Raw genomic sequence first — 27,947 nt, 5'->3', positions numbered from 1 at the left:
AAACTCATTTTTGCTGTTTCACGTTTTCAGCTTTTTTCACCCAAAACTATGAAAATAAGTTGTTTTTAAGTGTTTACCAAACACTTTTTTGAGCTCAGCTTTTTTTTTTTTTTATACCCACTTTTTATAAAAGCATCTCAGTACCAAACCAGTACTTAGTTGCCTCCATCCTTGTCTCTATTGTGACGTCTAGATTCAACAATATAACGTCATGTGTACATTTCTTTTCACATGTCATTGCACTGTTAGATTAGGACACTATATGACAGTGAACTTGTTTCATGTAAGTTGACTCCTTGTACCAGGATACTTGTCATACCAGCCTTAAAGGGTACCAATTGACACCATTGATCTCGTTGTGAGTATTTCATGTGATCATGACCTACTTACATGGAGACATATCGCGGTGATAAGGCAAAATCTCTCCTCAAGCGAAAATTGAAGATGAATAAAATAAGCAAGAGTAACTTGAAAGCTATTAGTAAAGAAATCATGAAAATAATGTACCTCCAGTTAGATTGGAAAGGAATTCATGAAGATAATTTGCCGCACCATCTCTTAATAGCCGACGAAAAATTGTAGGGTAGTTTGGGCCAGAGTGCCAGCCCTGGGGCTGGGGCTGGGGCAGTCTAGCAAGTAGCAACTGGCACAACAAAGAAGAACCATACGTTACAAGAATGCACAACAAGATATCTACTACCTCTGCCAATAATTTAAGGAACCTGAGAAAATCTCATGTGTTTTCAATAACTGAGTTCTGTCAATGTCGGTATCCTTGCAACACGGTTACACATCTCCGATCCCATTGCCTTTGGGAGCAGGGTTCAATGCGTTTTTTTAGCAAGTTGAGTTGGAGCACACGGTCGACGTAGTACTTGCACCAGGAAGGGCAGCGATTTATTGCACCCAAGTGGTCACATTTTATTTGGTGCATAGTGTTTCTTGTATCTCTCATGCATAGTGTTTCTTGTATCTCTCAATATCTCTTCACAAGACATCGTCATCTCTCTAGCATGCGATTTATAATCTCGAATCAGTTTCACTTCAGAACCACAGATTTTCGGTTTCTCCCCCATTTGAGCTCAGTTGGACATTTCAATCCTGTTACAAAAATCTATCTACGTTAGAGAGAAGGATAACAATAGAAACTATCACCGTGAAATTTTACAAACAGACCTTGAAACCAAGCACATGGCATGGGAAGCACCAACTGCAACAGACAGCACATTGTGGGCTCCCAATCCATCATCCTCCATTAAAAACTTGACTTCAACGGGGGATGGTTGGATCTCTGGCAACCCAGGTACTCCTAACTGAGAATCTTTGGTATATCCCCACATATACAACTTTCCTTTATCTGTCACGAAACAAAGGATGGGCACTCAGTAGGAATGTACGAAAGTATCATGCTTACTAGTTTGAACCAAAAAACCAAAACATCTGCCCATCCATGTTCTGATTTATGAAACTATGAATTTGCAATGCTCTCTCAAGCCACCACTAAGTCTTGAATTGTTTCCTAAAAACAATAATCTATGGTAGGAATAAACCTTTAAAGAAAAACCTGTGTCGCTACAATAGCATATTTATGACTCATGATAAATGCTCCGGTGGAATGTAAAAATAGAGGATGCAAGCAATTTACACATTTGAGTGCCAAAAGAAAATATTTCTAAGACCTAATTGATTACAGTACCAAATAAAGCACGAATCATTACCTGTTACAGCTGCTGAAGATGAACCCCCGCAAGCAATATAGATAACACGCTCATCAGTTAAAGCCTCAACAACTGTGGGTGTTTTCTGACTTTGTAAAGAAGAGTTGCCCAACTGACCATGCCCACCATGTCCCCAAGAAAGTACTTTACCTTCATCTGAAAATTAAACATCAAGCAAGAAGGGTCATTAATAAGACTTAATCATTCCAGAAATAAAGGCAATAATAGTTGCTGCTGCAATCACGTTACCGGTTAACGCAAGAGAATGATATCCACCACTTTCTATCTGAATGATACGAACGCTTACAAGACTAGGAACTGGTTTTGGTGTCCAACCACCAACCTTATCGCCCCTTCCAAGCTCATAGTTAGAGTTTGCTGAGGAAACACCCAGAAAACACAACATATTAGCTTCATACTAGTGGAGCAGCTAAAAGTCAGTCAAAGTCTCAAAGATGGCAATAATATCAAGAACCAATTAGCCAATCCCCTTATTGAAGAGTAACAGCAATGCTACCCATGACAGGAGTTCCAATGACCTCAGGATCGCTAAAATAAACAAAATCCAACTTCTTATGAATTCATTTCCCCTTATGGCTATATTTTCTCCATTTTTGTCAAATCTGCAGGTTGAAATTCATTTCCACTAATTCGTTGACTAATGAATCCAAAGTCTTATAAAACATTTGAAAGAATAACACCATTTCCTAATAATAATTTTATACCACTTACTTGGCATGGAGTCATGGACAGTATGTGGTTAGGTTATAGTAAATAAAATCAATTCAGATGTATAAAAAAAGAAAGCAAAACACTTTCCACATAAGGGTGACGATCTTACCTCCCCAATTCCAAAGTTCCCCATCTTCCGTTAGTGCCATTGTGAAAAACCCTCCGCAAGAAATGGCAGCCACTGGCATAGGTAATGCTTTTACTTTGGACGGTATGCTAAGTCCACCACCCTCGTTTGGGCCTCGATTAGGACCAAGTCCCAATCTACCATCCCCTTCATCTCGACCCCAAGTATAAAGTTCTCCTACAAGCTACATCAAATTAGTGATAGCCTATTATCTACAACAACAAATCAAACATATAAACATAATCTTTATACTGGAAGACAAATGCAGAAAGCCAGAAAGGAGTGAGAAACTGAAAAGCATGCCATCTGCAACATACTAGCTTAAATTCTTCCTATGATTATCAGTTGGAGTCAATCAATTTGTTGCATCCAGGCAGTACCAGATTTACTCCAATAAAAATAACCGTTAACAAACCTGATTCCGTGATGGCACCAGTATGCGTCCCACTAGTTGAAATATGACATATTTTCCCACTCCACGATCCTTCTACCAATCTAGGGAACAACTCCCTAGTATAAACAGAATGTCCAAGTGCACCAAAACCACCATAACCCCTGCAAGCTTCATGTTTAATGACAACCATGAAGTTATCCGACCAGAAGCATGAGTTGTTATTGCAATATGGTCAATGAACATAAAAAGATATGCAGTAGACGCGAAAAAAATATAATTCTATCAAATGTATGAATAACTGAATAGTAATCGTCTTTCAACTCATAACAAGCAAATGTAATTGGGCAATTTCACTGAAAAAAAATATTAACTGCATACAGTTGAGAGTCTTGAGACTAGAAACGATTACTCTTGCGAAGATGTAAACTTTACAAGTTATGGGCTGACTCTGCTCATTGCCACAATATGTTCTATACAGGTAAACCGTGAATTCGATACAAAACTTCCTCTTTCAGTAAGATCAAAGCAGTCAATATTTTTGCAGATTGAAAACGACAAAAAAAAAAACTGAATTGAATTGCAATCAACAAAATGCAATGCAATGCAATGCAACGCATCCTGTGATAAAATGCTAGAAATGTCTAATTTTTACTATTGTACTGACCAAGTATAGACTTCGCCGGTGGCTGTGAGCGCCACCGAATGCAACCCGCCAAGAGCCACAAAGCGAACTGAATCCAAATTCGGGTTCAAAGTGGGCAGAAACAGAGAATTCTCATGTCCAAAACCAAGTCGACCGCCGTCGCCTTTACCCCAAATCCAAAGCTTACCATCCACCAACAGCGAAGAGTGGAACAACCCACAAGAAATACCGACCTCCACAATGCTGCGGTCGGCATTGCTCTCTTGATTCGAGCAATTGGGGGTTTGAATTCGGCCCTGGGATGGTGAAAGAGTGAAGGATGGGGTGGGAACGACGAGGTTGGCGACTGGGGTTGGGTAGAGTCGGATTTCTTCGATGCCGCCGCCGAGCTGGCCGGAGGCGCCTCTGCCCCATGAGAGGAGTTGGAGGGTTGTGGTGGGGGCGTCGTCATCTTGGATGGTGGTGGCGGCAGTGGGTTCGTAAAGGGTGGGGATTTTGGAGGTGGCGGCGGCGGTGGAGAAGGGTGAGGAGGAGAGGTAGCGAGTGAGGTATGCGAAAGAGCGGTGGCGGAGAGACAGGTGGGCTTTCATGTTTACTGCTTTGCTTCAATCAGGAATGGAGAGAGAGAGAGAGAGAGAGAGAGAGAGAGTCAAGTTTCGAGATTTTTCTCCTAATTAAAAATGGAGGGTTTTAGAAAAGGGTTTAACAACCATGGACTGAATATAAATTCTTTTTATTGTTTGATTGATTTTTTTTAACTAATTTAAGGAGAGCGAATTCGAGCTTGAAAGAATTTATAAAGAATATATCAATTGTATTTTATTTTTAAAGTATCTTAACTTCGAATATTCTATATATTGATGAACAAATATTAAATTAAAACGAGTACGATCTCAAATATCATTTGATTAATGTGACTATTTGGTTAATAAATTGGGACTCGTTTGGATCATCGGAAACATTAAGTGGGAGAGAAAAATCGAAAAGCCAAAACCATACGTCCTCTAATTAACCTATCTCTTGGCAGAAAAAAAACGAGAACAAAATCAGTGTTCCAGTCTTGCGAAATGTCTTCTTCTTGGGCTTCCCTGGGTGAGAGACTTGCTAGTCTCGGAACAAGTAATCTAATTTCAATTAATCCTCTAAATTTTCGTGTTTATGTTAGAGGACTGTTAGGAAGAACATTGAATGACATGGGACTTGAATACACTTCACTGGCTTTTGCAACTGCCATGACCAACCTTATTCCATGTATTACTTCATCATAGTAGTTTTCTGCAGGTGAAGGAAATCCATTTAATAATATAGAAGTCATATATTTGATTACTTACGGATTTACATTATGATGTACTAAGGAAATTCGATATGATGAAGCTTGGTATGCAAGCAAAGACTGGGGGGACTGTTGTCGGGTTTCCTAGCGCAACGCTAATGATCCTATACAAGCGCATTGCTGTGATTTTAGTGCACACCGAAGGCTCCATCAAACTGTAGCTACCTCAAAATCATCCACAGACAGAAACTGGTTAAAGGGCTTTCTTGTCCTTCTTGTATCATAGTTTGCATTGTCAACATTCTACATCTCACAGGTGCCAGAAAAACCTGCATCGTATATGAACAACGTTTTGTTGCATGGAAATTATTACAATTAATACACATTTTATGCAATATGATTTATGCAGACAGTAACAGTTGAAATGGATCCAGGACCGATCGTTCTTACATTATTCGCACGCTTATCGGGGAATTTACTCACGGGGATCATGGCAGCGATTCTTTATCACAAAGCATCCTCTTGGAAGTTGTCATGGAACATTACACTTCTTGCTCCTGTGTACAGTATAAGAATTTTTATATGTGTAATGTTTTTCTTGCACAGGTCATGGAAAATTTGATGAGGTGAAATTGTTTTGGAGGGAGTTGTGATTTTGGGACTTGTAATTTATGTGCAAACTGTGCTAGTAAGAACGAGAGGGCCAGTTTTCATGACAGCAACGAGAGGGCCAGTTTTCATGACAGCATTTCGACCACTGTCAACAATTGTTGCAGCTGTTCTATAGGACTGCTCATTTTAGGAGAGATATATATTTGGGAAGGTATTTTTTGTTCCCTTGTTTAGATTGCTAAACTAACATTGAGGCATGATGGTCAATTTAATGGATACTCAGCCCCTGCATTTAGTATCTGTGTATTTTTCGCATGTCGCTTCATGCATTTAGAATCTTTACAAAACTAATGAAAAGAGTCGCACAAACCATTTTTATGACAAAAAACACTTAATGGAAATTTATTAAAAATAAAGACACAAATGTATATCAACAGTCGGCACCAAAGTTCAACTTAAGAAAATGTGACCGCCTTCTAAACTTCAATTTATTTATGAAAATACCACAGTCTGCCTTTTTTTTTTTTTTGAACTTCAACTTATTTACTATAATACCACTAAACTAACTTATTTGCAAGAAGTGTAATGCTAGAATTACCAAATGTTTACACCAAATTTGCAAACCAAATGATGTATCATCAATAGGAAATAAGCATGTGAATCAATACTTAAGTAGTAATCCAATCACCAACAATCACATCATTGGTTTGCAAATTTGATTTAAAAAATTTAATCTTCTTAGCATTAATCTTATAAGAATGTCACCGCCTTTTTGTTTCCCTTAATATTAATAATTTTCTATTAAGTATTTTTGTTTTAATCTTAATAACTTTTCATTAAAGCCCCCAATGAATTCATTTATTGTAGGATCAATTTAATATAATTAAAACTTTCGAACATTTTCAGTGGTTTAGGAGCTTTCTTGATCGTTCTTGGTTTGTCTATAACTCTCCAGGGAAAGAAAAAACAGAAATAGAAAGCGAATAATATGCATTGGAAGATGCTGTATCCCAACAAGAAGCTAGTGATAACAACAGCACATAATCTTTACTTGGTCAAATGTTGCACAAATGCAAGTTTCATTTGTGATAATTATTTTCTGAGGTTTATATTTTAATTAGGTTTCTTAAACTCCTTAAATTAAGCGTACTTCACAAATACAAACTCTTGAAAATATTTCTGGGACATCTGCATTCACTAATTAGGTAATTTCAACCGTTCAACCTTGCACACCCAACAATTAATATGATGTTTCAAAATAAAAATTACATTCTTTTATAATTAAACAAAGAGGAAACGAAAGACTCACACTGCAAGGGCGCTCTAGACAGATGGGGATTTGCAAGAACCAATAACCCACCTGCAAAATCGTCTTCGTAATTTGTTATGTCTGCAGCGTGGAACAACTTCATCACTAATATTTCCATGCCTGTGCCAATAACGACGAAAATGATTCGTAGTCTATGGACATGGGATTACCCCACTTATCAAACCTTAGGAGCTTCAAGTCATTGTTGAGTCCTCTGACTGCATGGATTCTGATAAAATCAGGATCAGAGATTAAGGTACGCCATGACTTGCATACACAACGACATCGTCGTAAAGAGTTCCTTGGTAGCCTTGACAGTATCTCAATGATGATGTCGTTGCTGTCAATACGAGTCCCGTTATTAATAGGGACCACTTGCTTCCGGTGGCCGTCTGCCATGTTATATTGTTAATTAAGTATCCATGATGCTACTCCTTCTCTCTTGTTAAGCATATGCAGATAGGGTTTTTGTGTTTTAATTTTACTATGATTAGGGAGAGAGAAGAAGAGTTTGAAACTATCACAATAATATAGAAGATGGGGGAGTTTTAAACCTCCACACATATGTATAGAGTTGTTTTATTTAGGTCCCACATATTGTTGAACAAACTCATATATTGAATACACCTCACATCTATTTTTTTTTTAATTAACTATCTTAATACACTCTAAATATTTTCTCATGCTCACACTTTCTACATACACCCCACACTCTACACATAATCAACATCGCGTATTCTGTATTCGTTTGGCCACTTCAAACTCCAACTAGCTTCATTTTGCTGTTTATCATACCGCAATGTGGTGAACCTGAGTTTGATTGATTAAGGGAAGCTGTTGTGTTAACCTTTTTACTTACCGACAACCACTCGAAGAGGGATTAAGATGAAGGTTTTTTTTTTTTTTTTTTCCTGTTTGGGTTGCATCAACTATTTCAAGCAGCATCCTTCTTCGAGGACTTAATTTAATAACTTGAGAAGATAAAAAACACGAACAACCAAATAAAAAGTTGGGCTTCATGGTTGCATAAAAAAAGAGCAAAATGACTTGTGAAGGCTTACTCCAGATCGTATATCAACGATTTAACCCTTCATGTTTTATGGGTTGGTTTGGTATTGCAGTGCTTTGAAAAAAAAAATTATTTCGGCTATGCTGTAAGAATAAGCAGTTGTGAAATAAAGTAACAGAGTGTTTGGTAAACTTTTTTATAAAAATGCTTTTGAAAAAAGAAAAAAAAAGTATTATAGTGTTTGGTAAACTATACATTGGGATGGTTATCCGCTCATCTACTTCATCCAACATTTCCTCTCTACCAGTTTCAGACGCTTCTATAAATTTAATCCTACCATTCACTCCCTGCTATGCCTTTCTTCCTCACGCCACTCCCTCCTCTCTTCCCCACTCTAATTCCAAAAACCCAAATCTCATAATTCAAGAATTCAGATCCAAAAATGGGTTCCTGTTTACTCGAGCACCTCAAGGTTCAGCCTTTCTGAGTTCATGTGCTCTTCACTCTCGGCTCTTTCTCTCTCCTCAAACTCTCTCTCTCTTTCCTCCAATGGGTCTACGTCAATTTCCTCAGACCTGCCAAGAATCTCAAAAAGTACGGATCTTGGGCACTCGTCACTGGACCCATTGATGGCATTGGCAAGGCCTTCACCTTCCAATTGGCTCGGAAGGGGCTCAATCTGATCTTGGTAGGTAGGAATCCGGACAAACTAAAGGACGTCTCAGACGCTGTCATGGCCAAGTATGACAAAACCCAAATCAGGACCGTTGTGGTCGACTTCACCGGCAACCTTAACGACGACGTCAGTCACATTCGGGAGACTATTGAAGGGTTGGATGTGGGACTTTTGATTAACAACATTGGGATTTTGTACCTATATGCTCGGTTCTTTCATGAGGTGGATTCCAAGTTGATGAGGAACTTGATTAAAAGCCAGTTTTTCAAAGCTAGGTTTTGCAGCTTCTTGTTTTTTACTTTTTTTCACCCAAAACTGTGAAAAAAAAGCTGAAGTTGAATGTTTACCAAACACAAAAAAACTCCCAACTTGTTGACACCCACTTTTTTCAAAATCACCTCAGTACCAAACCAGAGCTTTATGTCTTTTCTCAAATATCATCTCTACTAGAATCACTCAAATCTAAAATTATTTGACCATTAGATTAAAAAGAAAACTAATGAAAATGGCTTAAAAACGTTGAGTTTTAACGATAAGGACAAAATAAAGGGTAACATGAATAGTACCATGATTGACTTTTTAGTGTAAAAATGTGGTTTTTAGTTAAAGTGAACAGTACCGGGAGCTTTTTGTTAAAGTTCCCTAGATTAAATGGTAGTAATATTAGTATTTTTTCAAAAAAAAAACTGTATTCGTTTATTTTTTCACTACAATTGGATGTCTTGATGCATTGTAAATATTATAAATATCATAATTTGCAGCACCACATTTTCAGTCAAATATGACGTTATAAGTTATAACTTTTAAAATAATACTAGGGAGACTAAATTTTGAGACAAAGTTTTTAAAACTAAAGGACATGGAAGTTGATTTGTTTATTACTTAAACATTGATAAGCATGCTTATTCCTATTGGCAACACATCATTTAGTTTGTAAATTTAGTCTTAAAATTTAGTCTCCCTAGCATTACCCTAACTTTTAACTTTAACCCTTTAAATTGGAGATAGCCTAAGAGAACACTCCCTGTCAACTAGAGTGTATGAAATAGCACTTATACCTTTTTAATATTTAATAAGTTTTAATAATGAATATAAAATTAAGGATTTGACTATAGTACTTATATGTATTTTATACAATCTTCATTTCAATGCTCATATATGTTAATCCGATGAGGCTAACAAAGACCAGTATGGTCGTGTAGTCTGCACTTGGTGGGTAAGGGGTTAGAATGATAAGAACTGAGCAACAACATTTAAGTTGTTCACCTCTCAAAATTGGACTACTTCTAATGAGTCTCTCATATATATTGAATAGAATGTTACAAATAGCACTCGGCTCAATACAATTTATTTTCTCTCAGAATTTGTTCGACCCATTCTAAGAAGTGCTCATCCTCCTTATATAGGCATTCCATGAGCCCCAAATCTTCAGGCTCAAGTCTTCCACTGCCTTTGCATTTAATACAACAAATACATAAATTTGACTTGCTAGCTACCCTTTTGTTTTTTAGTCGACGTGTGGCATCAAAGTGATATTCGTTTTGGTCCACTTGCATGTTTTCTTAGGACAACACACCCCAAGCGCCTTGCTCGACCCTAGGTTGGTGGGAATCCACATCCGAGTAGGATGTCCATGTGTCCCTAGGATTTCGTGCTATAAAGTTGTTCGTACACCAACTTGCTACCGGTGGTCATAAATCAATTTATGGGAAAAAGGCTCGGCTTCATTGCTGGCAAGCAGATCGTCGAGCGATGGTCTGTAGTGCTTGTGATCATCCTTCCCAATTCTGTTGGGCTTTGGTCTTCCTTTTCTTGTCTTCTTTTGGGCTTGTGTTCCTTTGGGCCTATAGGGTTCGAAAATGACCCAATGTTCACAATATGTTGATTGTATTAAATATGTATATTTACATTAATTATATATGACCATTAGGAAATAAAGCACGTTAATCAACGTGTAATAATTCAATTAGAAACAACTACATTATTTGGTTTACAAATTTCGATTTAAAAATTTAATCTACCTAACATTATTTTTTATTTAATATAAATTGCCATCGTTACTTTTTTTTTTAATAATTATTTTTTATAAAAGGACTAAAAAAAAAATAATAATAAAATAAAAAAAAATAAAAAAAAAAAAAGAAGAAGAAGAAGAAGAAGGAAGAAATTGACCTGTTTTTCCTCTATTTTCCCTTGTTGAGTGGCGGGGGGGCCAAGGAAATAGATACTAATGACAGACTACGAGTCTACGACATCCTGCGTCGGTATCATCTGCAGCAGTAAGTCCACAACATCAATTGCCAACGAACTGACGAAGTGCTTCCTTTGGGTAACCAGGCACAAAGACACGCCCTTTCGTCTCCAACTATACACCTTCTTACTCTCACACAAACCCTAGACTTCCTTCTCCTCGCAGCTATGTCTATTTCACACTGTTTTTCCTCTACTTGAAACCATTTTTTCCTTCATACGCTGCTCTCCCAATTTCCTTCCATTCAATTTATTCGAAATACCGAAAATTTATCGTTTCTGCACCCCGCTCGCGATTAAAGTTTGAAGCTTTACGCAAGCGGCGGATAGATGATGACGGATAATGGCAGCGGCGGCGCCAACAATAATGGTGGTGATAAGGAAGAGGAGGAGGAGGAGGAGCTCTCGGTTCCCAGAGGTGGGCCCATCTACGTTCCCAATGTTGTGGGTCCCCTCACCAGCGTCCCTCTGTTCCTGTCTTCTATTCTTCAAGAACTTCAGGTGCCATTGGTGGATGAATTGTTTATAATTTGTATCACATTGCTTTTTGTTGATGGGTTTGTTTAATTAGAGTTGTGTTCTGTTCATTTTGCAGGATTTAGAGGTTGAAGTGTCTTCAAATTCATCCCAAGTCTGTGACGAAGATATTTCGTAAGCATTTTTGCTTTTGCTTTCCATGTTTTGGGTTTTTCTTTTTCAATCTGGATTCTAGGTTGGTGGGTTTGGATTCTGAGTGGCAGTGTTTGTGGTGTAGGGTGGATGAGCTTAAAATCTTGACCGAGGAGGAGTTAGTCGATATGGCTATCACGGAAGCATTTAAGGTGCACTTATACTCTCCAACTTGTACATAGTTCTTTGTTTGTGATTTGAAGGAGCTTTGATAACTCGTACATCGTGTTTATCTTAATATTATGGTTTTATATGTGTTTGATTGTAGGATGATGAAGGTGCTCCCATTCTCTCGCCTATTTCAGAAGAGCCCTCCAATGAAAGGTCAGTCGTATTTATACATGAAGACATTTACCTTGGAATTGTGTGGATGGTTTTAGTGTCATTGCGCGGTCATCGCAGTACCTCATACACATTGGCATATGTAGCAAGATCATGTAGTTCCTTGATTCATATGTATTTGATTAACTTATCTATGTATTTGTTCCTTTTTCTTGACTGTCTTGAATTTTTCTTGCACTTCAACTTTTACTTCTCTCTCGATGATTATAACCAGATTATGGAAATACTTTTTTATTTAAGGCCAGTATTTATCTCCCTCTTTCACATGTCTTGGTATAGTCTTATTGTCTACTTTTGACAAATATCCTCTATTTTTCTTGTAATAGTTGATCCGCTCTGTGAATTTCATTCTTATTCATTTATTTGAATTTTATACACCAAATTTAGGAGTGCAAATGATTCTGAGACTTCAAATGATAAAGATTGTAAAGCGAAACGAAGGAGGAGAAAGCCAACAAACGAATATAATCACGCTCTTGAGGTAAGATATCTTTCACTTCTTATTGTATGCTGGTAATGAGTTCATCCAAGTTGTTTACTTGGTATAGTATCTAATTATACTAAAGTCTATATCTCCCTTAATTTTGAGATTCTAGGCCAGTAATGTTGAAAATTGGGTGCAAGAGGTAGTCAAATTCGAATGAGAAGAAGTATCTAGTTTGAAGGCTAATATACCACCTAAGGGAATTTTTTAAGAGAAAGAGGGTAAAATGAGAAAGTTAGGGTGAGAATAATTTTATGGATTTCATTAACAGTTATGATGCTTGTCATAACAAGTTACGGTTTTATTATGGGTTTGTTTGTAGGACGATGAAGGTACCTCAAATCTTTCACCTATTCCAGAGGAGCTTTCCAGGTCAGTCATATCTATACATGAGTGAACAAATTTACTTTGGAATTGTGTGAGTGGTTTTGTTGTAATTGCCCTGTCATCGTAGCATTTGAGACACACATTGCATTATGGAGCAAGATCATGTAGTTCCTTGATTCTTATGTATTTGATTTTCTTATCTATGCATTTGTTCTTTTGTCTTGACCGCCTGGACTTTTTCTTGCACTGCAAATTACCTCTTTTGGTGATTGGACCTAGGTACTGAGTATACTTATTGATATAAGCCCGGCATTATCTGATTCTTTGATATGTTTTGTTATACTCTTCATATCTACTTTGGACAAATATCCTGTAGTTTTTTTCTAATAATTTATTTGTTTGTGGAATTTCTGTATTATTTTTTATTCATTATTGAATTTTTATATGCACCAATTTCAGGAGAGTAAGTGATTCTGAGACATCAAATGATAAAGCTTGTACAAAGACATTAAGCAAGAGAAAAAGAACAAAGGCAAATGCGCATGCTCTTAATGTAAGATATTTTCACTTCTTCTTGGGTGCTGTTAATGTATTTATTTAAGCTGTTGGTACTTAGTATAGTATTTAGTTATACTAGAGTTTACATCTTCCTTAATTTTGAAAGCCTAGGCCAGTGCTGTTGAAAATAGGGCGTAAGAGATAGTAAAATTTGAACGAAAAGAACTATCTAGTTTTAAGGATAATATGCCGCCAAAGGGAAGTTTGTAAGAGAATGAGTGTGAAATGAGAAATTATTTATAAGTACCCTGGTGACGTTGGGCATAAAGGATCTTACAATGTAGAAGTCGTTGCATTACAGTGTTCATTGTCCTTGCTTATATATACAGGCCCTTTATGTGTGTGTGTATATATATATGTATATGTATTTGTTATCGTAGTACCAACTTAACTGCTTCCATATTCCAGGAGACTTATATTGCAAGGGTGGAGCGTGTTAAAAGAATAAAAGAAAAGCAAGAGGAGGACAAAGCGGCTGTGACTCTGCATTCTTTCAAGTTAGTTTAATGACTGTAACTTACTCAATGATTTGTCTCTCCATTTTGAACCAAATGTTTTTTCTTATGGTGATCCAGCCGTAGTTTGAAGACGACTGAACCTTCCATTGCATCCTCAAGGACAATTGATAGGATGAAACCCCTAAGATCTGCAAGTTCATCAGTGAAGGTTTGCTTAAGAGTTGCCTATTGTGAATGTTTATTGCTAATTATGTCTTTTAGATTGTATTGGAAATCCACTAACTAATGCTTCAAGTTCTATCGAAGTCATCTTGACTCTTAAGCTTTTAGCTACCCGTTGGGAGTGAATCCCACATTGATAGGAGGGACCTTGCATGGGCTTATAAGTAAGTTGGGTTACTCCCCATATTTGCAGTTGGTTTATGGTGGAACCTCAACTTTTTTCACGATATGAGAGCATGTTGTTGTATGTGTCAAATGACCACATGCACTCCACGTCACTCCGATGTGTTGTCTACGGGTTAGACTTGAAAATTCGCCAGACGTGAGGGGGTGTGTTAAGAATGAATACCACATTGGTAGAATGAGGGACCTTGCATGGGCTTATAAGTAAGTTGGGCTACTCCCCATATTGCCAATTGGTTTTATGGTGGAACATCAACTTTCTTCACTGCCATGTTACTGTAGGAGGTTTTTCAAACAAAATTGTTACTGAATCTTTGTTAGTAAGTGGTTTGTGATGCAATTGAACTTGACTTTTGATATGTGGTGATCGAGTGACAAGCCATAACTACTAGTAAAATTGACTGTTTGATATAACTCTCAGATGAAAATGAACAGAGATTCATATTAATGAATGTCCTTCACTCCTATCTGATTGATGAGAAATTACCAGGACTTGTTTTATGGCTATTCTGTTATTTTGTTATACTGTGTTTTGAACAAATTGTTCCCACTGTTTCCTCAATACTGGTTTAGGAATGTCTCGAGTCAGATCTCAAACCCAATGTTGTCCGTTAGAGGCAAATGCTGGTTGCACCTAGAATAAGTCGTAACTTTCATGTTGTTCAGATCTGATTGCTGAAACCAATGCCATTTAAGCCGATTGATTGCATTTGACTCTGAAATACATGTTTGCGTGCAGTCATATTTGATTTGCCGACTTTGACCTCTCAGATTGTTGATTTTGTCAAATTTTTCCCTCATATGCAAATCAGGTGAAGTCATCCAGCATTCAGGAATATGTACCTGTGCAATATCCAGACGTTGCTCTTTCCATTGAGGTTTACCAAAGTGTGCAAAAAAAGTTTAAGGTATAGCATCTTCAATGTGTTTTCTTGCTGATGTCAAATTGAATAGATGTTTGTTCCGTTGTTTTTCAATTGTATAGTTCCTACCAGTCAAGGTATAATGCTAGAATTTTTATTGGGCTTCTGATTTGTAGGGTTAAAATATCTGACATGTCTTTATGATTGAGATGTGTGGAATTGCAATTCTTCATTTTTGCAAGGCACACGTTACATAAGATACAAACATTGACCTGAAACTCCAAAGACAGAGGTATCCATGCTTAAACCTAGCTGGCTGAGTATGCTTTATACAAAAACGTAAGAAACTCATGGTACGTGTAACTCTGATGGGAAGTTCTCGGAATTAAGCCTAAAGAACAACTGGATCTGCCCCTTTTATTTCGGAATTTCTTTGAGTTCGCTACGTTCGTAGACTTGGGTTTTTAGTCCCTTGTGGCCGAGTCACCTTCAATAAATTGGTAGTCCACTGAGAGTGGAGCAAGACCAAAAATTATGCAATAGACTTGTGATTTTTATGTACATATGTCCATCTGGTTTCTTTTAGTATTGTTTAAGGAAATGGTAGACTGTAGCTGAAGAAAAAATAGTTAGGTTTCCTTCCTTCGTACTCTTGTTATGCAGTACTCTATTTGCTTATTCTCATGATTCTTGCCTCAAGTTCCTGTTATTTCTGACATAGTAAGATTGTTTGCAGAACCAAGAGTTGTTGGTCCTTGGACAACAAACTTTGACCGAACTGAGGGATAAGATCGACTGTCTGACAGACCATGTGATGCAAAAGGCTGGTCAGCATGATCCTTCAGGATACTTCCTTGTAGAAGTAAGAAATCTATGTATTAACTCGTTATTTTCATGATGAAGATAGTATTTTCTCTAAACTCTAGTATATTGCTATCCTATGTAGGATACATTTTGCAATGATTTGAGGGATCCCTCCGCAGTAGATTATAGCAAACCTATATTCGATTGGCTTAAAGATTCTAAGGGCGATGCTGTAAAAAAATGGGAAAGCGTTGTAGCTGGAGAATTGAAAAAGAAGCAGAAGGCAGTCGTAGGAGATGTAACGGGGTCACAATTACCTAGTTTCAGAGCTGTTGACATGGACAAGACTAAATTCTCTGACTTGAAGTTCCGACTTGGTGCTGGATATCTGTATTGTCACCAGGTACAGATCTCTGTTACCATCTGTTCGTGCTTTATAAGGGAAATGTTATTTTGTGGTTTACCTACATATTTTATATGTTGAGAATCTTTATGAAGTCCATATGCATGTTTAGTATTATTTAAAACTGGAGTCAGTTATCTTATGGTATCTATTTTCTCATCCTCGTGGTAAGATACGAAATTCATCAGCACCTTTAACTGTCTGGACAATTTTGGGTTCAACGATGCAGAGACAAGCATTTTTACTTTTTAACTGTCTAATTTGAGCAAAAGATAAAATGGACACGCTTATTGGGAATTGTACCTTCAAACCATGATTGTTTTCAACTGTCTTATTATATAAAAAAAAATAATATAACAAATCATAGATTTTGGTTGGACAGCGTCGTAGTTTTACATGTTTGGTCTCTGTACATGTCGATGGTTGTGCTGTTCTTGTGATTTGGCTGCATAACTTGATTTTGGGGAATGACTTGGAACAGGGAGACTGCAGACATACATTTGTAATTCGTGACATGAGATTGATTCATCCCCAAGATATACAAAACAGGGCAGCTTATCCAATACTCTTATTTCAAGTGAAGCCAGTTATACAAAAATGTTACGCTTGTAAAATATTTCGAGCAACAAAGGTAACTGTAGATGACAAGTGGGCTCAGGAGAACCCGTGTTACTTCTGCGACGATTGTTATTACCTCCTTCACTATAAGGACGGACATCTTCTATATGATGACTTTTCCGTGTATGATTATCACCATGACTAATTGTTTTGTACAACTATTGCTGTTGAATCTAATGCAATTTATACATGTTTGATTCATTCTGTTATTGTAGTACATCTCTTCTCCCTCTTCTCTTATGTTCTTTAAACTTCTCTCTCCCTCTTCTCTTTTCTTCGTTCATCAATCTTGAATCTAAACGACGGCAAGGTTGCGGCTCCTCTAGTGGCCAATACAAGGAGAGTGTAGATAGAAGGCGAGACATCAATGCTCAAACCTAGCTGGTTGAGTATGCTTTTATACAAGGATGCTAGAAATTCACGGTACGTGTAACTCTGTGATATGAATTTCTCAGAATTAAGCCTAAAAAGATTGACACTAGTTACCTGTAACAAAAATACAACTGTGGAGAAGATGGAGGATTAAGTACCTACTACTGCACAGGACGAATGCTTCACATATGTGTTAGTAGAAGATAAGCCCCATTAGTTCGAATCAAGATATGACATTACAAGAATAAGCAAGAAGAACAAGAGAAGCAGAACGAAGAAGAAGAAGAAAGACAACAGAAAATGGAGATGGGGGAGGTTTTGAAGAAAAAGGAGGAATAAATTAGAAATTGAGGGCTTGACAAAAGGCGCCCCGTGTATCAAAATTGAGAAGGATAAATCTAATAGTATGAATGAGGATCCTCTTTGGATTCTCTTTGTGAGGATACCAGAAATTTAGGAATCGTGTCCGTTTAAAATTGAACACAAACAGTACCTCATAAAAATTGACCGCATGATATAAGATAAAAGAAAATGATTTACGGATTTCCAAAATTTTCAGAAAGAGAATCCTCATTCAATAGATATTTTATATATACTAAAACCCGGTGAAAACTACTGTTCATTAACAGTGCTCCACCGGTTTTGCCCCTCTTTCTCTTCATGTTTTTTCAGCTTTAGTGGGGTTGAATGGTGAATTGGCCATTTTGCCCCTCTCTCATTTTTCTTTCCATCCGTGCGTGCGTGTTGTGTTTTCTAGGGTTCCAGCTTCTTCCACTTTTATCTGCTGCTGCGTGTTAGTTCCACGTGTTCGTCATCGGGATCATTTGGCCCGTAGTGTCAGGATTTCCATTTGCTTCCAGTGGCTTCCAATTGCTTCCAATTGCTTTCATTTGCTTCATCTCTCCTGAAATGAAAAAAAAAAACCCTGCGTTCATCCAACCTTAGAATCCCGAAACCAAAATTCATCCAGATCGTTCCAATCTCCAACGGCATATCGAAATATCCAGTCGCTTGATTCTCTATCTAAAATACCCACTCATCCTTGCCTTATCTCTGATGATTCAATTGGCCGGCGACGGCTTCTAGGATTCTAGCTCGACTTCTCTTTCAAAACTCAGCTCGAGTGCTCAGGTATTTGTTTTTGGGTGGCTTTTGCTCCGCAAATACAACTTATGTTTAAATTTTGGTTTTTGGTTTTTTTTTTTTTTTTTTTTAAATTTAGACTGTTTTGTTTATGCGTTCAGATGCTCGATTTTCCTACATGGCGATTTCTGCTGATGACTAGAGAACTAGACCTTGCTACTATCGGATTCCTGAGTAAATTTGGTTTTCATTTGTTTGGAGATTTTGTTTCCAGTATCCGTTTTTCAACTGGTTGTGCATCTCTGTAAAGCTAGATCTGTAAATGTTTTTTCTGTTGTTTTGCATGGAACCAGAGCCTTTCCATGCTCGAGCTCCACAGGTATGGCACCGCCCTTTTACATGTTTTTGCTTTGATTCCAGTTTTTTCCAAGGCTGACATGGCGATTCTCTGCGAGGATTGCAATGGGAGAAGGTGGCTGCTCTGTGATTTTTGCAAAGGGCAGAAAACGAATGTGAAATCCTAGACCAATCGAATCTACGGCCGATGCCCATCTTGCAGAATTGTGAGTTTTGAACTCCTCCTCACAAGAGAAAGCCCAATAACTTTTTGTTTCAGAGGTTTGATTTTTATGGAATTTGAAGTGAAACATTTGGTGCTTAATTTTAGGTTTTTTTAACATAAATTAATGTGTTATAAGCTATGTCAGAATAATGAAGGACCTAAGAGAGCTTTATTTGGAAGTAGAAGTCAAGGTAATTGTTTGCTCCCAATCCTCATCCTCTCTTCACGTTGTTTCTTTTTAAAGTAATTTTTCCACCCCTTAAGCATGTAAAATTTTATTTTCTTCTTTTCTTGATGGATATGCTTTTGTTTGTAGGTTGATCCTGTTGTTTCATTTTGTGAAGCAGTGTAGCCTTTGTCAATAAAATGCTTTGCTGAAACATCCAATAAGAAGAATAAAATAACTATGGTAAGAAGCAACCTAATTTCAGAAATTTTATGTGATTCAGTTTTTAAATTATAATCTTCTAAAAACCTTTTGTAGATTGCTGAGCCATTGGAGAGAGGACTTGCTGAGGACATTGAGAATGTATATAAGCTACAGTGTTCCTTTCTGCAATGCAGGTTGAGTATGAATTCCTAGATTTGATTTATGCCATCCATTGTGTTAAGTCGGTTAAATGTACTATTTGGCTTTTGGGGTTGAATAATGCGATCTGAATCTTGGGTTTAAAATTTTTGTAGCCTTGAGTTGATCTTGATCCAGAGCTAATGCAAATGGATTTTTATTATTCCTGTATATAAATGATGGCTGTTGAATTTTTTTTTTTCATTTATTGATATCATAGTTTGCCATCGTCTGTCCAATTCATTCATGTAAAGTATTACTGCTAATTAATTACAACTGTATTAACATTTTGTTTCAGTTGTAACCTTTTTTTTTTTTTTTTCCTGATGATCCAAATTGTTTTATATGCAGTGACTGCTTCAAGGAAAATGTGCTCTTATGGGATATTCTATGTTCAAGTAACTGTCAATGAGGAATACTTGACTAGCCATTTTTGTATATCAATGACAAGGCATTTCACAATGTCTTTTCTGTAAGTTACATAAACTTAGACAGCTTTGTAAAAATATTTGCTCCATTTTCTACTTAATATTTATCTTAGTCTTTGGTTATTTATATGTTAAAAATATAGTCTATAGTTATATTTTCGCTTCCGCAACAACGTGCGGATAAAATTTACTAGTGATGACCTAAAGACTAGTTTGTTTCCAGAAGTAACAATAAATTAGGGACAATATTTGGTACGGAAAAGGATCATTGCTGGATCCTTTTCTTGGAGATCTTAAGGATTTTGTGATCTCATCAGTTTATCGTATATCAGACGGTCAGTTTTTGTTAAGTTCTATTCATATTTAATTTTAAATTTTAAAATTTAAAATAATTTCTGATCTCACGATGTACGATGAACGAGTGAGATCACGGGATCCCTAGGATCCCCATGAAAAAATCCGGCGACGATCCTCTTCCATTCGGTACTGACTTTACTCACCAAAATGGCCAATAAAAATAAGACACGTGCTAGATGAGTGCTCATTTTACTCATCAACCTACGTGGTCTAATAAAAACAGTAAGTGTTAGATTTTTAAGTTTTTATAACCAAGTAACCAACCAGCCATTTCACTTATTAAACGTTTAACCAAACAGACCACTTCGTCTTCCTCGTCCAGTAAGTCTGCAAAATCTTCCATGTCATGGCTAGCATGGCTTCTTTTTCATTCGAAGGCTTTGTTGGGCTTGTGTTGTAAATAGGTAGACGAAGCCTTTACGGCCCCCATTTTTGAGTTAGCGAGAACTAGGCGCAAGCCATTCCGAATGAGAAACGAGTCCTAGGGCATGCTTTGTTGTTCATCCAGCAACTCCTAAGTGCTTGATGAGAGCTTAAGGCGTGGGAGCTAAAGTTCCGCCAGTTTAGCAAATAAGATGACGTTTGAAATTGGCAAGGCTTAAGTTTGGCATAAGGTCTTCTAAGAGATTTGATATTGGATGAGTTTGACCATAATGCATGGTTGGATTTCATGTGGAGGGGAGTTTGAAGCTTGGTTTGTGGAGTTCGTATTTTTAAAGTAGATGAAGGAAAAAATTGGAGGAAGGAGAATGGGAAACTTATGGCTACGCTAGTGGGTGATGCAGGAAGCCTGCAGTAGGCAAGAGAGAGATTTACGAAAAATAGGGAAAACGGCCTGGACCTTTGCTAGGTTGCTTGCAGCAAGAATCCCCTCTCCCTTGCCTGAGTTATGAGGCCAAATTATAGAGTGAGAGAACTATCTTGTTACTAGTGGGTAGAAGAGTGTGCTAGAAATAATTTATTTCCAGCGGATATAAGGAGTATTGGAAACGGCTGATGTCGCATGGGTAAAAGAGCGGAATGGAATCCATTTATTAACCTGTAGACCAAAGTTTGTGAGATGACTTTACAATAGGAATTAAACCTGATATTTGTGTCGTGGTTTCTGTTTTTGTGTTATACTTGATATATTAATGGATCGTGTCGTGTAACACTCGTTGTAAACGATGTTGTAAGTAATGAGCTGATGAGTAAATAAGAAGTCTTTTAATGTTAATTGTGTATGCACTTAGTCTTCAAAAAATGACAAGTGTAAGGCTCGAATGTGTAAGGCTAAATTAGCCATGTGTAGTGATCCTAAAAGTTAGCTAGATGTGTGGCTGAGATCAAATGTGTTGTTTTTGGATCCAGCTAAGGAAAAACGGTTGTAAAAAGAGTGCATGCGTGCGTGCTCATTCAAAAAAGAAGAAATACTTTTTCTCTCTGCAACTTCTGCAGAGAAGAAGAATTTTCGCATTCCTCAATCCTTTTTCTTATTGTTATCCTGCATAACTTAGCTAAATACTTGACACTAACATGGTATCAGAGCCAGGTTGGATCAACTGAGTCTAGGTGTGAATCTGTGAGGTCACTGAGCTAAATCAAAGCTCACTCGAAGCTCGGTGAAGGTAGCCGGAGTTTCATTATCATTCAGGCCAAAGATGTCTGGATCTGGAAGCTCGGAGGTGAGAACTCCCATTTTCTCTAGTGAGAACTACGAGTTCTGGAGAATTAAGTTGGTTACGGTTTTCAAATCTCTTGGGTTATGGAATCTGGTAGAAAAGGGGATTACAACCCTCAATTTGAAGAAGAAGAAGAAGGAAACTAAAGAGTCATCGGCAGATGCAGTCGATGAAGAAATGAATGTTGTGTTCATGAAGGATGCGAAGGCTCTAGGAATCATACAAAATGCAGTCTCTGATCAGATCTTCCCTCGGATTGCCAACGCCGATTCAGCTAAGATGGCGTGGGATCTGTTTTATGGAGAATACCACAGTGGTGATCAGGTTAGATCAGTAAAACTTCAAAATCTTAGACGAGAATTTGAATATGCTAGGATGCGAGATGATGAATCTCTGTCTGGTTATCTTACAAGGCTGAATGAATTGATTAATCAGATGAAAACATTTGGAAAATCTCTTTCTAATGAAAGACTTGTGCAAAAGGTTCTGATTAGTCTAAGTAAACCATATGATCCTATTTGTTTGGTTATAGAAAATACAAAATGTTTGAAGACTGTAGAATTGCAGGAGGTAATTGCAATCTTAAAGAGCCAAGAACAACGGTTTGATTTGCATACTGTTGATACTACTGGGAAGACATTTACATCTCTCTCAGTGAGTCCAAGGGGACAAAATAGAAGTGGAGCTCAATCTGGTCCATCTCAGTTCCAGAAGAATTGGAATTCTAAGGGCAAGAAATGGGATTCAAAACCCAAGTTCTAGCAGAAATTTCATGCTAGTCCTGCACAAAATGCACAATTAATGGGTCAGGCTGTCACAAAACCATAGTGCAGGGTATGTTCTAAATTCCACTTTGGTTATTGTAGGTATAAGGGAAAGCCTAAATGCTATAACTGTGAAAGGTTTGGACACTGGGCTCGAGAGTGTACTGCAGGCAAATCAGTTCAAAAGGCAAATAGTGCTAATCAAATAGAGGTGACAGGAAACTTGTTCTATACAAATAACACTATCTCTGAATCTGTTGTCAATGGTGAATGATATGTTGACAGTGGTTGCAGCAACCACATGATTGGAAATGAGAAATTGTTGGTTGATATAAGGACAAATGTAGTAGGCAAAGTACAAATGCCAACTGTTGAGATTATGAATGTAGCTGGAATGGGGACTCTAGTAATTGATACTAGTAAGGGCAGAAAATACATCAATGAGGTAATGTATCTACCTGGATTGAAGGAGAACTTACTGAGTGTGGGATAGATGAGCATGGTATTATTTGTTGTTTGGAGGAAAAATGTGCAGCATTTTTTATGGCCCTTCACTGGAATGCCTTGTAATTAAAGTAGAAATGAAGAGGAATAGATGCTATCCTTTAGCATTCTTGCCTGATGATCATAAAGCTCTAAAAATAAGCTTGTCTCAATCTACTTGGACCTGGCACAAAAGGCTAGGCCATCTGCATCTAAGAGGATTAAAACAATTCAAAGAGAAGGAAATAGTGCATGAACTTCCATATTTAGAAGAAGTTGATGAAGTGTGTGAAGGTTGTCAGCTTGGAAAGCAACATAGAGAGTGGTTCCCAAAGAATCAGGCATGGAGAGCAAGCAACCCACTAGAGTTGATTCATGTGGATCTATGTGGACCTATGCAAAATGAGTCTATAGCCGGAAACAAGTATTTTATGCTTCTTGTAGATGACTGCACAAGAATGATGTGGGTTTATTTTCTCAGATACAAGTCAGATGCATTGAAGTGTTTTAGAAAATTTAAATCTATGGTAGAGCTACATAGTGGTTTTAAAGTAAAATGCCTGAGAAGTGACAGAATGGGTGAATTCACATCTTGTGAGTTTAACAAGTTGTGTGAAGATGAAGGTATTCAAAGACAACTCTCTATGGCTTATACTCCACAACAAAATGGAGTTGTAGAGAGAAATAATAGAACTGTAGTTGAAATGGCAAAAACCATGCTTCATGATAAAGGATTACCTTACTATTTGTGGGTAGAATCTGTACACACAGCTGTCTACATACTGAATAGGTGTCCTACAAAAGCTCTCGGAGATATAACTCCATTTGAAGCATTCAGTGGTTGAAAACCAGGGATTGCACATCTTAGAATCTTTGGTTGTTTATGCTATGTACACATATCAATTGAGTTAAGACAGAAACTAGATGCAAAGAGTGTCAAAGGCATATTTGTAGGTTATGCCACTTGTGAAAAGGGGTACAGAGTGTATGATCCTCTTACTAAGAAACTTATACTCTCGAGAGATGTTGTGTTTGATGAAAATGCAGCCTGGGAGTGGAAGAAGATCTCTGAGAATTATGTAACTATGATTAATCATGATGAGCTACCTGATATGCCTAAGGGTACATCACTTGAAACAACTCCTGAAGGTCAGAACTATGTCCAAACACCATGCTTATTATCTTCTCATGAATCAGTAAGTGATGTGAGTAGCAGTATGAGAAATTCTCAAGCTTTTGATCATACTCCATTGAGGTGGAGGAACCTGGATGGTGTTCTAGCTCAATGCAATCTCTGCATTGTGGAACCTGAAAAGTTTGATGAGGCAACTAAGGATGAATCATGGATGATAGCTATGAAAGATGAACTACAAATGATTGAAAAGAATGCAACATGGAAGCTAGTGGACAGACCCACTGATAAGCCTATAACTGGGGTTAAGTGGGTGTTCAAAACCAAGCTCAATCTTGATGGTTCAGTGCAGAAAAATAAAGCAAGGCTAGTAGCCAAGGGATATGCTTAGAAACCAGGTGTTGACTATAACGAGACCTTTGCACCTGTGGGTAGACTTGATACAATTCGAACACTGGTTGCATTGGCAGCATAGAAAAGTTGGAAACTATATCAACTTGATGTCAAGTCTGCTTTTCTAAATGGAGTACTCGAAGATGAGGTTTATGTAGAACAGCCAAATGGTTTTGTGGTCAAGGGGAGTGAAGACAAAGTGTACACGCATCATAAAGCTTTGTATGGCTTAAAACAGGCACCAAGGGCCTGGTATAGTGAAATTGACTCTTATTTCACTCAATGTGGATTTGAGAAGAGTCAAAGTGAGGCCACTCTATACACTAAAACCAGAGGTGAAGTAGAAATCTTAATTGTGTCTCTATATGTAGATGATATTGTGTACACGGGTAAAAGTCAACAAATGTTGGAGGAATTCAAGAGGGATATGATGACAAAGTATGAAATGACAAATTTGGGGCTCTAGCATCATTTTCTGGGAATGGGAGTCATCCAAACACACACAAGCATTTTTCTTCATCAAAGAAAGTATGCTATATCTTTGTTGGACAAATTTGGCTTGAGTGAGTGTAAATCTGTTGCTACACCTTTGGTTACCACTGAGAAGCTTAGCAAAGATGATGGTAATGGTCCAGCAAATGAAGAACAATATAGGAAAATTGTGGGAAGCCTATTGTATCTCACAACTACAAGACCCGATGTGATGTATGCAGCTAGTTTACTTGCAAGGTTCATGCACTGCCCTACCAACAAACATTATGGTACTACCAAAAGGGTTCTCAGGTATATCAAAGGAACACTTGACTATGGCTTGGAGTATGTGAAGGGAAGAAATGCAATTCTAATCGGTTACTATGATAGTAACTAGGGTGGTTCAGTGGATGATTGTAAAAGCACCATAGGGTATGCTTTCTCCTTTGGTGGTGGAAGTTTCTCTTCGGCTTCAATCAAATAGAATTGTGTAGCACTCTACTGCTGAAGCAGAGTATATTAGTGCATTAGAGGTAACTACGCAAACAATTTGGCTCAGATTTGTGTTAGAGGACTTTGGTGAATTTCAAACTGAGGCTACTCCACTTCAATGTGACAATACTGCTGCAATTGCTATCACAAAGAATCCTGTGTTTCACCAGAAAACTAAGCACATTGATCGAAGATATCACTTCATTAAGGATGCTTTACAAGAAGGGATCATTGATCTTGTCTATTGTCCTACAAATGAGCAACTAGCAGATATCTTCACAAAGTTATTGGCTAAGGATCGGTTATGCTATCTCAGGGATAAACTTGGAGTGAAATCAGCTCAAAACTTAAAGGGGAGTGTAGAATTGTAAGTAATGAGTTGATGAGTAAATAAGAAGTCTTTTAATGTTAATTGTGTATGCACTTAGTCTTCAAAAAATGACAAGTGTAAGGCTCAAATGTGTAAGGCTAAATTAGCCATGTGTAGTGATCCTAAAAGTTAGCTAGATGTGTGGCTGAGATCAAATGTGTTGTTTTTGGATCCAGCTAAGGAAAAACGGTTGTAAAAAGAGTGCATGCGTGCGTGCTCATTCGAAAAAGAAGAAATACTTTTTCTCTCTGCAACTTCTGCAGAGAAGAAGAATTTTCGCATTCCTCAATCCTTTTTCTTATTGTTATCCTGCATAACTTAGCTAAATACTTGACACTAACAAACGGGTAATATAATCCAACCCGAAATTGACCCGCTAATATTACAAAACAAATTGGTTAATGATTCTAAATAACCGAATTACAATAAATAGTTCTACTTATAGGCTTTATGATTCATATCAAATACTATTTTTGGTATAATTATTTATCCTTGTTTTATAGATATAAAAAATTATTGTAATACGTAATAATTAAAATGAAAATTCTTAATATGACTCGATCCATTAAATATATTTTAAATCAATAAAGAATGAAAACGGAAAACATAATTTGACACAAAAAAGTAGAAAATATAATACTAAATTAGTTTATGCATACCACATTGTCACATATATTACTTCAAAACACAAAAACAAAAAATTAAAAAAACAGTTGTCTTTCAAGTATTACATACTCCAAAATAAGAGCCTAATGAAAAAACATTAGTACATTACTATAAAATACCAAATGTTCAAGGACACGCAAAATGAAGGGAGTTGCGTTTCAAGGTTGAGAAACCTTGCACGTTTATATATGCTTTCACATTTTCTAGACTTGTACATTAATAATTATGAATTTTTTTTTATCTTGAACTCCCTTAAAAATACTATTCATGAGGGTTTGTATGGTTTTAAAAATTCAAATGACAATGTACCCATACTTAAAGCGTAGAGGATCCGACCACGAGCCTTTGCACATATTTTCACATTTTTCGCACTTGTAAATTAATTATTATAAATTTTCTAATGTGTTTGTTACTTTTTAATTACTGGATACTCTTATTTTTAATGTGTTTTATAATTTTTTAATCTCACTCTTTGTCTATAGTATACCATAAAAATAAATAAATAAATAAATAAAACTTAAATTTTTAAAAATTATTTAGAATAATAATACAATAATACATATTTGATATACAATATATACATACACTATGACTATTGTATTTTATAGTAATTTAAAAAATTTAAATCATCAAAATAACTTTTTTTTTTTAACATGTCGAAATAGGTTACCCATGTGTCACCTTCATGTAAACCTGTTAAGGACCTGTTATTAACAGGTTCTTATCGTGTGACTCGATAATTAACGACCCAATTAGTTATTGTGTTGACTCAAAACCTGTTATTTTCATGTCATGTAAAGGGTCGTGTAAGAAATTATCAGGTCTAGTAGAAATATGTTCGGGGTAACATATGACTTGGTGAAGGAATGAGGTGAAATTGCTTGGTACAACAATAGGTTTCTTGGGAGGATAAGTTCTTGTAGAGTTGGGCCAATGACAATGCATGAGTAAAATAAAGTGTAAGAAAATATCTCATTTACTTAGCCAGCACAAGATTACTTTATGTTGAGCTTAGACTTTGGTGTCCAAAGTAAACCAAAGTCTCCATTAACGAATAGTTTCATGGGCCTTGTGGACCTTCCTAGCTTTCCACACATCAACCCCTCAAGCAAGTTCTATGAAACCACATGTCTTGGATCATGTGAGTTTGGTAGGTGTTGGGTTTAAACAAATGAGTTCGACACGATGTGATATATTTCCTTGTTTGGCTTGATATGATAATTAATCAACTTGTGTAAAACCTTGCTTAACCACTAACTTTTATATAAATAAGCATAATATAATTAGGATTATCATGAAATTGTAAGACGGTCCTAGAACGTTTGGGCCTTCAATCCTTTTGGATCTTCTGGGGAATTGTGTGAAATTTTGGGCTTCAACATGTTTCCCTTCTCCGGTCACCCTAACAGGCCAACCCCATCACCAATTCTTCTCTTCTCTGACGACCCACCTCTAGTCCCTCTCTTCTGTA

At 37.0% G+C, this 27,947-nt stretch overlaps 2 protein-coding genes, 1 long non-coding RNA gene and 1 pseudogene across 4 annotated transcripts; 3 read left to right on the top strand and 1 right to left on the bottom strand.

The window, feature by feature from the left end:
- Window positions 1–105: 105 nt before the first annotated feature.
- Window positions 106–4,240, bottom strand: LOC137708765 (RCC1 domain-containing protein RUG3, mitochondrial-like). Of its 2 annotated transcripts, XR_011064827.1 has the most exons (8): window positions 3,636–4,240; window positions 2,993–3,132; window positions 2,560–2,754; window positions 1,968–2,096; window positions 1,719–1,874; window positions 1,177–1,357; window positions 752–1,101; window positions 106–643 (listed from the first exon to the last, which is right to left on the bottom strand). XR_011064827.1 is itself a non-coding variant. In XM_068447917.1 (7 exons), the coding sequence occupies exons 1-7, from the start codon at window positions 4,202–4,204 to the stop codon at window positions 1,083–1,085; spliced, it is 1,389 nt and encodes a 462-aa protein (XP_068304018.1). In that variant the 5' UTR covers window positions 4,205–4,240; the 3' UTR covers window positions 106–1,082. The 2 variants fall into 2 exon arrangements, 1 of the variants encoding a protein (XP_068304018.1); XM_068447917.1 differs by having other exon boundaries at window positions 106–1,101.
- A 4,019-nt stretch (window positions 4,241–8,259) lies between these two features.
- LOC137709109 (very-long-chain 3-oxoacyl-CoA reductase 1-like) lies at window positions 8,260–8,814 on the top strand (annotated as a pseudogene).
- Window positions 8,815–10,942: 2,128 nt separating this feature from the next.
- LOC137708218 (snRNA-activating protein complex subunit) lies at window positions 10,943–16,861 on the top strand. Its single transcript, XM_068447243.1, has 13 exons — window positions 10,943–11,244; window positions 11,339–11,394; window positions 11,498–11,564; window positions 11,681–11,736; window positions 12,142–12,235; window positions 12,561–12,610; window positions 13,025–13,118; window positions 13,532–13,620; window positions 13,699–13,789; window positions 14,799–14,894; window positions 15,586–15,711; window positions 15,796–16,056; window positions 16,538–16,861. Exons 1-13 carry the CDS (start codon window positions 11,074–11,076, stop codon window positions 16,817–16,819), a joined length of 1,533 nt encoding a protein of 510 aa, XP_068303344.1. The 5' UTR covers window positions 10,943–11,073; the 3' UTR covers window positions 16,820–16,861.
- A 1,000-nt stretch (window positions 16,862–17,861) lies between these two features.
- LOC137749241 (uncharacterized) lies at window positions 17,862–19,769 on the top strand. The gene is made up of 4 exons (XR_011070195.1): window positions 17,862–18,882; window positions 19,008–19,100; window positions 19,176–19,255; window positions 19,611–19,769. It is a non-coding gene; the product is annotated as an uncharacterized lncRNA (long non-coding RNA).
- Window positions 19,770–27,947: the final 8,178 nt, after the last annotated feature.

Source organism: Pyrus communis, chromosome 11 (assembly GCF_963583255.1).
Source record: "Pyrus communis chromosome 11, drPyrComm1.1, whole genome shotgun sequence".
Lineage (NCBI taxonomy): Eukaryota > Viridiplantae > Streptophyta > Magnoliopsida > Rosales > Rosaceae > Pyrus > Pyrus communis.
The sequence above is the reverse complement of the archived record's forward strand: the minus strand, read 5'-3'. Positions and strand labels throughout refer to the sequence as shown.

What these genes read in the sequence shown, in the direction of transcription:
- LOC137708765 (XM_068447917.1), bottom strand. Translation starts at nt 4,204, where the DNA reads ATGAAAGCCCACCTGTCTCTCCGCCACCGCTCTTTCGCATACCTCACT. An exon ending in TCATTCTCTTGCGTTAACCG is followed by an intron (nt 1,875 to 1,967) that starts GTAACGTGATTG and finishes TTTAATTTTCAG; the next exon opens with ATGAAGGTAAAGTACTTTCT. An exon ending in ATCTTCAGCAGCTGTAACAG is followed by an intron (nt 1,358 to 1,718) that starts GTAATGATTCGT and finishes GTTTCGTGACAG; the next exon opens with ATAAAGGAAAGTTGTATATG.
- LOC137708218 (XM_068447243.1), top strand. Translation starts at nt 11,074, where the DNA reads ATGATGACGGATAATGGCAGCGGCGGCGCCAACAATAATGGTGGTGAT. An exon ending in CAAATGCGCATGCTCTTAAT is followed by an intron (nt 13,119 to 13,531) that starts GTAAGATATTTT and finishes TCCATATTCCAG; the next exon opens with GAGACTTATATTGCAAGGGT. An exon ending in GATATCTGTATTGTCACCAG is followed by an intron (nt 16,057 to 16,537) that starts GTACAGATCTCT and finishes GACTTGGAACAG; the next exon opens with GGAGACTGCAGACATACATT.